Source organism: Bos indicus x Bos taurus, chromosome 22, assembly GCF_003369695.1.
Source record: "Bos indicus x Bos taurus breed Angus x Brahman F1 hybrid chromosome 22, Bos_hybrid_MaternalHap_v2.0, whole genome shotgun sequence".
In the NCBI taxonomy this organism is placed as follows: domain Eukaryota; kingdom Metazoa; phylum Chordata; class Mammalia; order Artiodactyla; family Bovidae; genus Bos; species Bos indicus x Bos taurus.
The window spans coordinates 43,143,750-43,156,339 of record NC_040097.1 but is presented as its reverse complement, the minus strand read 5'-3'; the positions used below and the strand labels follow the sequence as shown (position 1 = coordinate 43,156,339).

The 12,590-nt window shown below is 37.8% G+C and overlaps 1 protein-coding gene across 5 annotated transcripts in view; it reads left to right on the top strand.

Moving 5' to 3' along the window:
- Positions 1 to 12,590, top strand: part of RAD18 (RAD18, E3 ubiquitin protein ligase) — a 111,888-nt gene that overhangs the window by 81,653 nt on the left and 17,645 nt on the right. For 3 of the 5 annotated variants that reach the window (XM_027522912.1, XM_027522911.1, XM_027522907.1), the window contains one exon: positions 12,313 to 12,375. The exons of 1 other annotated variant lie outside the window; for it this stretch is intronic. In XM_027522912.1, the coding sequence (XP_027378713.1) occupies positions 12,313 to 12,375 (63 nt within the window). Of the gene's footprint in view, positions 1 to 6,701; positions 7,319 to 12,312; positions 12,376 to 12,590 lie in introns of those variants that run through there. One more of the 5 variants, XM_027522909.1, reaches the window with a different exon arrangement.

The following is a 12,590-nucleotide window of genomic DNA, read 5'->3' as shown; positions in this document are numbered from 1 at the left end:
GTTGATAACTTGTGTATCTAAGTTGCTTGTAGAAATTGGCAGTTCCTTCCAGGTTCCACACTTATCACATGATGCATTCATGTCATAGCTTACACAGTATCTGAGTATCACCTGGCGTTTGGTATGATGACTGTAATGCTGAGAGTTTGAGTTGGCATAACACAGTAATACTTGCAGTTTGCTTAAGGTTGAAGTTTTTTAAAGTGTGTTTCCTTTTTTAGTTTTTCAGACATTTTTTAAAGTATAGAGGAATTCTTGTCTCATATATTTCTGTGTGTGTTTGACTTGATTCATAAAACTCCAGTATAATCTTGACCTGTTCAGAATTTAGTTCTTCATTAAAAAAAAAAAAGAGGAGTAGATAAGAGTGTATTTTTCAGAATGCTTGGTGCAGAGTAAGTATGAGGCCTTGAAGGAACTACCATTTCCTTCTAAATGTTAGACATGCAATCAATAATTACTTTGGATCAGCACTCCAAGATCCCCCAAATACAGGCAGCCAGTTAGGAGCTTTCTCTAGTTTAAAACAAAATGTCAGAATCAGAGTCCTTTGGCCTTGTTCTGGTGAATGAAATTGGATGGACTAGAAATGATATGTAATGCTCACATCAAGTTATTGGAATTTTGTTTTTCAGTGAATTGATCAAGTTTACAATTTGTTATAGTCAACTTGAAAATTAAAGTCAGAGCGTTTATCCTGCTTTCTTATTTTATACCATCTGTGCCTTTAAATCATCAGAACAGATGTTATGAGATCTCCTTGGAGACCTTTGGAACCTGGGAAAAAGGCACGTTAGGATAAAAATACAAACATTTTCAATTTCAAAGGTACATTGACAAATCACTCAATATAGTAGCTTCATATCACAGGTAAGAAAACGGAGGCCTAGAGAGGCGATGTGACTTACCTCAAGTCATTCACTGAATAGAGGTGAGGTCAGTAATTCTCAGTCCAGATTTCTGCCCATTATAGCATGAGTTGCGTCAGAATTTTTATCTTGGGCACCACTGATCCTTCGTTAGTAGAATAGCACTTTAAGGGAATTATTTAAAATATGAGTTAGACACAGAGTGGCCATGTGTTCTGGTTTCTCTGAGAGCAGCTGATTTCCACTTCTCTTGGTGTCTATTAGAAGTATTCTGTATCACTCTCCCAGTGTCTGGGTTTAGATGGTGGATTATATAGTAGCCCCATAAGAAGGACATGCAATGTTAATTTGCACTTCTTCCCTTCTTCTCTCTACTTCCACACAAATAGTCACATTCTAGAACATGGGTACATATTGAATTGCTGATTTCGCTTACTCCTATTGATTTTACCACATAAGTAGTACACATTGTTCTTGTATCTCAGAGTCAGGCATTAAAATATGATGGGCCTCAAATGCAGAGGCTTGGTATTTGTTTTAGGTAATTCTTCCGAATTCAGTTGTAGAAGCCTTAAGATTTCATTAATATGTGCTTTTTACTATGCTTACCTTGCCCTGGTAAGCACGTTTTGTTAGAGCTATTTACGTCTTGTTATTGGAGTATGGGTAATAATACAATAAAAAATTAAATTAATGTAGCAGCATTAAAGTTTGGAGTAAATACAGTTGGGGGGTAATTCTTATATACTATATCATTTGGTCTGATATCTCATTTTTGTGGGAACTGAGACACAGAGCAGTTCAGTGTCCACTGCCTAAAATCCTGCAGTATAAAATTCTCCTCCTCCCTGAACAGATTGTAAGACTAGAGTTTTATGGCCTGAACTTTGACATGATACTGGGTTTCTATGATTTGGTGGTTGGTATTGGCCGGACACCCCATGTTTGCACAGTTGAACATGGGCCCTCAGGGTGGGCAGCCGGGTAGATGACGTAGAGGTTGGCCTGGCCGTGCGGAGGACATGCTGCTTCCGTCACGAGCTTCACACTCCACCTCTTACTAGCAAAGAAACTTGTAATCAAATGAATGCTTCTTAAATGTAGAGGAAATTTTTGTCTTTGAGATATTGTCTTGTAATTGGTTTCTCCTTATAAGACTGAGTATTGTAACCTGTTACTATATGATCTCCTTGTCTTGTAGTACTGGGATTTTGTTTGTTAGTCCTTTATGCTGCTGATAGTTGAGTCAGAACAAAATGAAGCATCATGATTTTGTCCCTCTGTCCCTTAACTTCAGATTTTGATTCAGTATCTAATTGTAGCTGTGGAAATTTTGCTAATTAAAAAATTTTTTCCTTACATTAGACTCTCACAGTTGATGTCATTTTTCTTTTTCTTTTTTTCCCTTAAGTTAAACATAAGCACATATGTTTGATTGTATTTTGAAATTGAATTTTTTTCATAGGGCCAAACAGACTCCAATGTTTAGAATTAACCTAATTTTTGTTCCTTGAAAAAAAACTATGCAGTACTTTTCTTTAGTTTTTATGAGAATTTAAAGTGATTGACCTAAAAAGGTATGATTCTCTCTTTAATATTATATTTCCTAACCCTTTTCTTGCCACATAAAAAAAGATGCTATTTGTTGTCACACACTTTCATCAGTGAGATGATTGATGCTGGAGGCCAAAGGTGCTGCCATGGGCTTAAGAATTGTTTTGGCTATTCCACTTCCTTTCGCATCTCTATATAAACTTTAAAATCAACTTCAGTTCAGTTCAGTTCAGTCACTCAGTCGTGTCCGACTCTTTGCGACCCCATGAATCGCAGCACGCCAGGCCTCCCTGTCCATCACCAACTCCCGGACTTCACTCAGACTCACGTCCATTGAGTCAGTGATGCTATCCAGCCATCTCATCCTCTGTCGTTCCCTTCTCCTCCTGCCCCCAATCCCTCCCAGCATCAGGGTCTTTTCCAATAAAATCAACTTAGTAGATGCTAAAAAAGAAAGAAAAATTCTGCTGGAATTTTGGTTGAGGTTAAATTCAATCTATAAATTGTGGGGATCAACTTGATTTATCAGTATTGATCTGATACAATGTGGTCTGGTTTCTATGGTTTAAAAGAATGACTCTAGATGCTGTGAAGAGTGGATGGGGATTAGAGGTGAAACAAGTGGCAGCAGGGAGACCAGTTAGGCTTTTTCCAGTCCAGTCCAAGGTTCATGGTAGAGTGGATTGGGACAATCATAGTCAAATTAGAAATAGGTGGGATTGGGCCTATATTTTGGAGATTGGATAGACAGAATGTGTAGGTGGTTTAAGACAGGAAAAGCTCAGCCTTGAGAATGAATCCTACATGTTGGCTTTGGCAGCTGGGTGGATGGTGGTCCTTACTAAGTAAAATGGGAAATTTGAGAAAAGGTAGGAGAAAGTTTGTCCAGAGGTTGGGGTGGAGGGAGTGTTGGTAATCAGGGGTTTTGTTTTGGGCTTGTGAGATAACCAAGTAGAGATAAACAAGGAGGTGGAGTAAGGGAAAAAAATCAGGGTTCAAGATACACATAAAGGCAGGGTATTGGCTGAGAGCCAACAGTGCAGGTGTGCAGAAAAAGAAAAAGGAACTGCAGACTGAACCCTCTCTCACTCTGACTTAGAGAGTAGAAGCGTTTAGAAAAGACTGAGCAAGAGAGATTCAGGGAGAAAAAGACTAGTGGGGGATGAAAAGAGCTAGGACATGGTGATGCTATGGAAGCTGACAGAAGGAAGCAGATGAGAAGCCAAATAAGACAAAACTGGAGCAGGGACTGTGGGCTTGGGCAGCATGAAGGTCTTGGCAGTGGTCTCGAGTGAAGGGTTCCCTGGAAGCCTGACTTGTGTACATTGAGGGGAATCTTAGGGATGACTACTGCCAGCTCTCAGGAACTTTGCTGTGCAGGGTGGTGGAGATTAGGCCTGGATGTGGAGGAACCACAGAGGACTCAATGGGAATGTGTGGCTGAGAAGGGGACAGTGATGAGGAGTGGGAGCCAGTTGCCTGAGTAAAGTCCTGAGAGGGCATGAGGTGGGAGCAAGTGGAAGGGTCGGCCTTTGTTAGGAGCAGGGTTGATTCACCCATAGAAACAGCGAGGAAAACAGGATAGGTTCAGATGCAGATACAGCAAGTTCCAGCCAGATTGCTTTTATCTGTCCCCCTTCCCTTTTTAAAATTTTTGGCTGCACTGCATGGCTTCTATCTCAGTTCATCAGCAAAGTGTTGAACCCCAGCTTTGGCAGTGAAAGCCCAGAGTCCTAACCACTAGGCCACCAGGGAACTCCCCTGCTTTTATCTTCTTAATATGGTTGAGGCAGTTCCACCAGCTGGGAGTGGGGGTGGGTTGGCAGGTAGGCAGTTTGAGGTGTGAGTCTCTGAGAGTGGGAAACAGAACATTTTGATCCTAAGTTCTGTAGCATCACCTGATAGTGAGGATTGCCCATAGAGTAGATGCTTGCTCTGGAATTCTTATTCATCAGCTAAGAAAAACTTCAAACGTATAACTTTCAAAGACTAGCGTAGAAATGTTTTTGACAATGAAAGAAGCCATGCTAATGTATTATCTTCTCATGTATAGAGGTTTAGTAGAAACTTTTAAAAAACATACAAGATTTTTATATTCTTTTTGAGCACCTAGAGACTGAGAAAGAAAGGACCACAAACTCAAAAAAGAAAAATGGGCAAAAGTCTTGAACAGACAGTTTGCCCAAAGAGTAATACAAATTATATCCATTTCTTACATGTTAGGTTGGCAAACATCTTTTTTTTTTAATTTTTAAAATTTATTTTTAATTGAAGGATAATTAGTTTACAAAATTGTATTTCTGCTATACATCGACATGAATCAGCCATAGGTATACATATGTCCCCTCCCTCTGGGTCCTCCCTCCCACCTCCCACTCCTCTCCACCACTCTAGGTTGTTGCAGAGCCCTGGTTTGAGTTCTGTGAGTCATACAGCAAATTCCCATTGGCTATCTATTTTACATATGGTAGTGTATATGTTTCCGTGCTACTTTCTCCGTTCGTCCCACCCTCTCCTTCCTCCCGCCGCTTGTGTCCATTTAAGTCTATTCTCCATGTCTGTGTCTCCATTGCTGCCCTGCAAATAGGTTCATCAGTACCATCTTTCTAGATTCCATATATGTGTGTGTGTGTGTGTGTGTGTGTGTGTGTATATGTGTGTATATATATATGTATATGTACCACAGCTTCTTTATCCATTCATCTGTTGATGGTCATCTAAGTTGTTTCCATGTCCTAGCTATTGTAAATAGTGCTGCAGTGAACATTGGGGTACATGTGTCTTTTTCAATTTTGGTTTCCTCAAAGTGTATGCCTAGTAGTGGGATTGTTGGGTCATATAGTAGTTTTATTCCTAGTTTTTTAAGGAATCTCCATACTGTCTTCCATAGTAGCTGTTACCAGTTTACATTTCCACCAATAGTACAAGAAGGTTCCCTTTTCTCCACACCCTTTCCAGCATTTGTTGTTTTTGGATTCTTTGATGATGGCCATTCTGACCAGTGTGAGGTGATATCTCATTGTAGGTTGATTTGCATTTCTCTGATAATGAATGATGTTGAACATCTTTTCTAGTGTTTAATAGCCATCTGTATGTCTTCTTTCAAGAAATATGTTTATATCCTTTGCCCACTTTTTGATTGAGTTGTTTGTTTTTCTGGGATTGTGTTTTAAGGTTGGCAGACAACTTAACATTTGCTGATAATAGACTCTGCAGTAAGGCTTTGGGGAAACACAAATTCTCACTTATTACTGGTTGAAGTGCTGCATAATACAGTCCCTAAGAAGAGGAATCTGGTGAGATCAACCAAAGGTCCTGTTGTTTGGCCTTCTACGCAGTGTTCTCATGAATTTGTGCTATGGGTACACTTGCAGCATACAAATGACTACATGCAGGGTTATTCATTAAGTCATTGTTTATTATAACAGAAGGCTGGAAACCCCTTTGAGTATTCATCATTGGGGACTGATTGATTTAACTCCAGTACATCCACACAATGAGATCCTATGTGATAGTTCTAAAAGGAAAATCTCTGCATGCTGACGTGGAGAGATTTCCAGGGTATGTTTGTAAGTGAAAAGAGCAGAACTCAGAATGGCATAGATAGCATTTTGTTTCTTTTCTAAAAGGAGAGGAACTGGATATACTTATGTTTGTTTGGTTTTGCATAAAGAAACATCAGAAGAAAAAAAAAAAAAAACTATTAAGTGATTATTTGTTGAAAATAGAGGGGAACAAATTGGCAGGAGACAGAGGAGGAAGTGAGACCTCTCAGTGTACATATTTTTATGTCATTTTGATTTTGGAACATGCAAAGATTATTAATCTATTCTAGCAAAAAAAAAAGAGTAAGTACTTGACAATAAAGTTTTGGAACTCATCATCATCTTTATCAGTGTCATTATTATAAACTGGTTAATGAAGTTTGGTGATGCAGGCAGTAAGGTAAGACAAATATGGTAATGGGATTTTGTAATTTAGGAGGCCTTGGGATTATTAGGAAAACTGTTGAATAGGTTCTGTTCAAATTAAGAGAAAACAGTATCTAAGGAAAACATTATCAAAGTAACTGATCCTAAGAAGTATCTTACTATAATTCAGTGATAGCTTTGCTATTAAAAAATTTTTTTAATTGCTTTGAAAGGTTAACACGTTTCATTTTTAACTGTAATAATGTGTTGTAGAATGAATTTAATGTTGCCACAAAGTACACATTTTTGTTGCTGCATAATATACTTTTTCCACTAATATGCATTACTGTTTTGTATTTTATTACAGCCTTCCCCCTGAAGCTCCCCACCCCCACCGCCTACCCTGGGAACATTTCTGAACTTCAGAATACCCCTGAAAGTTAAATGGTTCATCTTGTTCCAGGTGGTGAATTTTGATTGTTGAAAGTTTCTAGGGAAAATGTAGGAACCTGGAATCATTTTCCCCTACCTTTTGCATTTTCAAAAGAACTTAAACTGAATGGTACATGAGATCTACAGTCCTTCGGGCATTGTTCTAGGGCAGTGTTATCTTCTCCTCAGATACTATGACAGCAAGTCCTTGAAATTTACATGTGTCCATCAGATCCCTGTACCTAGTTGTGCATCTTCTTTGTTCATCAGCTCAGTCATGGCTTTGTTCCTTTAGCAGGATGCCTGGCACATAGTAGATTATTGAATCATTGTCCCTGGGGTTCAGTTTCCTTGTTGATAAAATGGAATGATAGTGTTGGTGCCCTGCCATTCTCCCTGGGTGATTCTGAAAAGCAAATGAGGTGATTAAAGATTGCAAAGTCTTTGTAAATTGAACGTAAATTTAGTTATGGTTTGGTTTCATCTCTTATTAAGGATTCTCCATGTATTTCATGATAAATAAATTCTTTTTGGTATTCTCTTTTTCTTGTATCTGAATTTGAAGCTGTCTTCATTTTATCTTTTTCTAGATCTAGTGGAGAGCATGAAAACATCCCTCTTTTCTCTTTAATTTATCTGAACCTTTGTCCACCTGTCAGTTGGAGAGAAATCTATGGTTCTAATATGAATTAAAGCTAATTATATAATCTAGTCATCACAGTGATTTGTAGAAGTAGTAATAGTTGCTAACAAAATGGTAGTTTTTGGTTTTGTCACTGAGTGATTTTTTTTCAACCTAGAATGTTTACTATTCTAATATTGTCAGCCAACTGCTAAAATATTCAGCACATAAGCCGTTGCTTACCCTACAGAACAGATTATTTGAAAAGGGGGTCTGAGAAAGGATTCATAGAGCTGGTAGTATTTATTTAATTTCTCTTGTCTGGTGGGCTTTTATGCTGTTCGTTGGTCCTCCAGTGATTGGCCCTTAAAGAGGTTTTTGTTTTTGTTTTAGTTGAATGTACTCAACCATGCTCAAATTAATGCCACAATTATAAGCAGAGACTAGGAGCGGGAGGCGGGAATTGAGGGAGAGCAGCTATTAGATAATAGAAAAATTCCACTTGTAATTAATCTTTAACCCACAGGACTTTTATAGCAGATGTTTGCATTTTATCTGCCCCACAGTACCTTGTGTACCTGCCATGGTGGATAAACATCAACTTTTGATGAATTTGCACCCTGATGTCATAGAAACAGTAAAAATCAAAGATTAAAAAAAAACAAAACAAAGATTAAAACAGCACATGGTTATCTGGTCTCCTAGGGCAAATTGAAGCATGGTGCTGAGGCAGTTATTTACGTAATTCAGACCCACATCTGGTTTATGAAAATGGATGCAGTATTTATTGAACACTTACTATGTGCCAAGCTGTATACTGAACATTCTATGTATTAATCTTTATAATATTTTAATCTTTATAATATTCCTGTGATTGATTAATCTTTATAGTACTGATTAATCTTTATAATATTCCTGTGAACTATATATGGGCTTCCCTGGTGGCTCAGTTGGTAAAGAATCTGCCTGCAATGAAGGAGACCTGAGTTCAGTCCCTGGGTTAGGAAGATCCCCTGAAGAAGGGAATGGAAATCAACTCCAGTATTCTTGCCTGGAGAATTCCTTGGACAGAGGAGCCTGGTGGGCTGTATTTCAAGGGGTCGCAAAGAGTTGAAACTATATATTTTTTGATCCTGACTTTAGAGACCAGGATAATGAGGAAAGATTAAGTAACTTGCCCAGGATTACAAGCTAAGTGACAGAAATAGGACTGAAACCTTAACTTTGTCTAATACGTAAATCTGTGACTTTTTTTATTCTGTGTAGTATGACCAGTCATACTTTTGCCAGAGGTATTTGGTATGTTACTTTTCAGCTTTGGTGTAAAATCTTCACTGGTAGAATGAGATAAGATGCTGCAAGAAAAATAAGCAAAGAAATTATTTCCTTCACCTGGTAAGATGTTATGCCACTACTTTTGATCAGAGAATGACAAGAATAAATTATAGGAAGACCAACTAGGACAAAGATCAACCACCAGCCAGCAAACAAAAAATAGCTAAGCTTACACTTTTGAAAGTTTGAGCTGAAAATGAAGTCTAAAGAAAAATTATGAAAAATTAAGTGTGGGTGTTTCAAATAGATCTACTAGGCTCTTCCCAAATAGGGGGTGGGAGTCCATAGAATTCAGGATTCATATTTTTTGCCTGTGAATCTTTGTCTATGTATTAGTTTGTATAATCATATCCACTCTAGCCTTGTCTGGATGGTGACATCAGAGAGTGTGATTTGAATACCCTTCCACAGTGAGCTGTAACTTTCAAGTTCCAGACTCCACATTCATCTGGCTTCTTAAATCATGATCTATTGGACTGTTTAAAATTCAAATTGTAGGGAATCTGAAGTTTACTCTGAAAAAATTTCTTGTCTAAGAATTAAGAACTACAGCTTTGTAGGCTTGTGCATGCCCTGACTCTTGGTATACCAGAGTGAGTAGTTATTTTCTCTTATGGAGGGTTGTTTAGATATCTTGAAAGTACGTGAAAGGAATTTTTGATCTTCAAGCCATATTAAAATGACTAAGATTTCAAAGGTACTAATTACTACTCTCCACAAAGAGGAGATCTGGAAGTGGTCATTTTAGTAACACTGCCTGTTTTACCCAGTAGTCTCTTTGTAAAATCCTGTTTGTGAAACTTTGTGTTTAATTTCAGGAATGTGGCTTTTGAGTAGAACATAATAACTACATTACCTTAAGGGGCTTCCCAGGTGGCACAGTGGTAAAGAATCCACCTGCCAATGCTAGGAAATATGGGTTCAATACCTGGGTCAGGAACATCGCCTGGAGTAGGAAATGGCAACCCATTACAGTATTCTTGCCTGAAAAATTCCATGGACAGAAGAGCCTGGTGGGCTGTAGTACATGGGGTTGCAAAGAGTTGGACAGGAGTGAATGACTGAGTGAGTGAATGAGGAGTGAATGACTGAACTGAACTGAATGAGCATGCATGCACATTTTCTTCAAAAGGAATGGACATTTCTGTCTGGTATTGTATTAGTCAGCATCAACTCACAGTTTCTTAGTAGTGGTGACTTGACTTGAAGCAGCAGATACAGCAAAATATGCTGAAACTTCATTTTACGTAAAAGTCAGACCTCCCAAATTTTGTATCATTCAGTTTAGTGATTTGGCTATTATCAGGTTAGTGACAAGCTGGAATAGAAGGAAAGGTATGAGAATTGAGGGATTCAAGGAGCCGTGCATGACGTTGGTCGGTGGTCATAAAGTAGGAGAGGAAAAAGAGATTGTAGAGCACTTCTGAGATGTGTGTTTTGTATGCCTCCTCCACCATCTGTTCTCACTGAGGTAGTGTAGCAAAAACCTATTAGGTTTGTGTCATTAATACACTGCAGATATTTTCCTTCAACAAATCAGTTATGCTGGTAATTTGAAAGCCCAGAAGTAAATTGATCACAAACTAGTATGTTATTTGACTGGCTTGGCCATCCTGCTTACTTAGCTGGAATAGTGGGGATGCTTTGTAATCTTCCTGTTAGAAAAAAATTGTATGTGTGTATTGGGAAGAGGATGTCAGCAAGTAGCCGACTTTACTGTTTTTCTAGTGATGTGACACCTACAAGGACCCACAGCTGTATGACCACCCCTTTCCCCCATTTCCTCGGGCTCGTGAGTTCTCAGTAGGAGCAATTTTGCCACCTAGTGGGTGGGAATTGGTCGGGGGATAGTGCTCGGTGACAAATGACAGTCAGGGGCGCCCTGTGTGTGGCTCCTTGAGTGTCTTCTGAATTGGGGAAACCCCTTGAGTAAAATATTTGGTACAGAGCTGTGTTTATTGACTGTTGCCCTTTTTTTTTTCGTTCAGGAGTCATAGGCAAACACTGCTTCAAAGCAGTTTGTCAGAAGTGGTTGAGACTGATTCATTGGCACTTTAAATCTTCATAAGTTTTAAACTTTTTGTTATCTGTGAGAATATCACTAGAAATAAGACTGGCACTGTTGTGTTCCACACCTGTTGTGTCTTGCCTGAGAGAGAGTTATTCCTTTGTTTGAACCTTCTCTACCCTGAGGATTGTGATGACTATTTCTAATTTGTCTCATACAATGCCCATGACATTCTGTGTCTTGGATGTCTAAAGAAATGCTTTTTTTATATTCATGTACATCTTATATATATTTGGTAGGCTTAAAGCATCAAAGCATTTTTCTTTTAAAGAAATAATACATGCCCTCTCTACTCTATTGATTCGGCCTCTCTGCACAGATCAAAGATTACACAGCACTTTAGGTTGCGTTATAACAAATTACAGTATAAGTACAGTTCAAATTAATTATACTTTATTTGATTACTTAAGTATAGTTCAAATTAATTACATTGTACTTTATTTGGTTACAAAGGGACTAACAGCCACTAAGGAACTTAATATCTCTTCTGAATTTCATCATTAAAATACAATTTTTAAAACATACTTTGATCTTTGGTTACCATAAATTGAAATTGAAAAGGATCATGATTATATTCCATTTGAATTCAGGTTTTTTATTAAGGGATTTATTTAAGCTTTAGTGATTATTTTCATTATTATTACTAATTAAGTTTTTTTTAACACAGCTTCATTGATTTGATGTATAATAAACTGCAAATATTTACTTATTTTATTTGTTTGTTAACTTTTTATTTTTTATTGGGATATAGCCTATTAACAAGCAATGTTGTGATAGTTTCAGGTAAATGGCAAGGGACTCAACCATACAAATATGTGTACCCCAAACTTCTCTTTCATCCAGACTGCCTCATAACATTGAACAGAGTTCCATGTGCTGTACAGTAGGTCCTTGCTGGTTATCCATTTTAAATATAGCAGTGTGTACATGTCCATCCCAAACTCCATAATTATCCCTTTCCCCCATCCTTCTCCCCAGCAACCATAAGCTCCTTTCTGAAGTCTCTAAATATGTTTCTGTTTTGTAAGTAAGTTCATTTATATCATTCCCTTTTAGATTCCACATATAAGGGACGTCATACGGTGTTTCTTCTCTGTCTGACTTATTTTTCTCAGTATGACACTCTCTAGATCCATCCATTTTGCTACAAATGGCATGGTTTCATTCTTTTTAGTAGCTAAGTAATATTCCATTGTATATATGTACCACATCTTCTTTATACATTCTTCTGTCAATAGACATTTTAAACTGCAAATATTTAAAGCACACAATTTGATGAGTTTGTCACATATGTACTGTGATGTCATCTACTCAAGGAAGATGATGATGACCTGTCCATCATTTTCAAAGTTTTCTCGTGCCGTTTTGTAGTCCCTCCTTGCCCATCCCCGCAGAAACCACTGGTCTGCTGATTTGCTTTCTGTCGCCTTAGATTAGGTTGCATTTTTTAGAATTTTATATAAATGGAAGCACAGTCTTTTTGTTTTTTATCAGGCAGTATTGACTTACATATCCTTTTAGTTCCAGTTCAGACATCATAAGAGATCTTCTAGAAGAAGAAGAAGCCTGGGAAGCATCACATAAGTGAGTTCTTGTCATCACTAAATAGTCATGTACTTTAACCTGATAAATTATGGTTCTATACAGTTGATTTGCAAACCAAAGAATATTTGTGCTTACTGACTTAAGAAAGTAATAATTCATGCATCTCAAGATAAAGATTTCTGGTTCACTACTTGTTTCTGTATATTTCTGCTTCTAGCTTAATAACTCTGGTTACTTGTCAGAAGTTTTTCTTC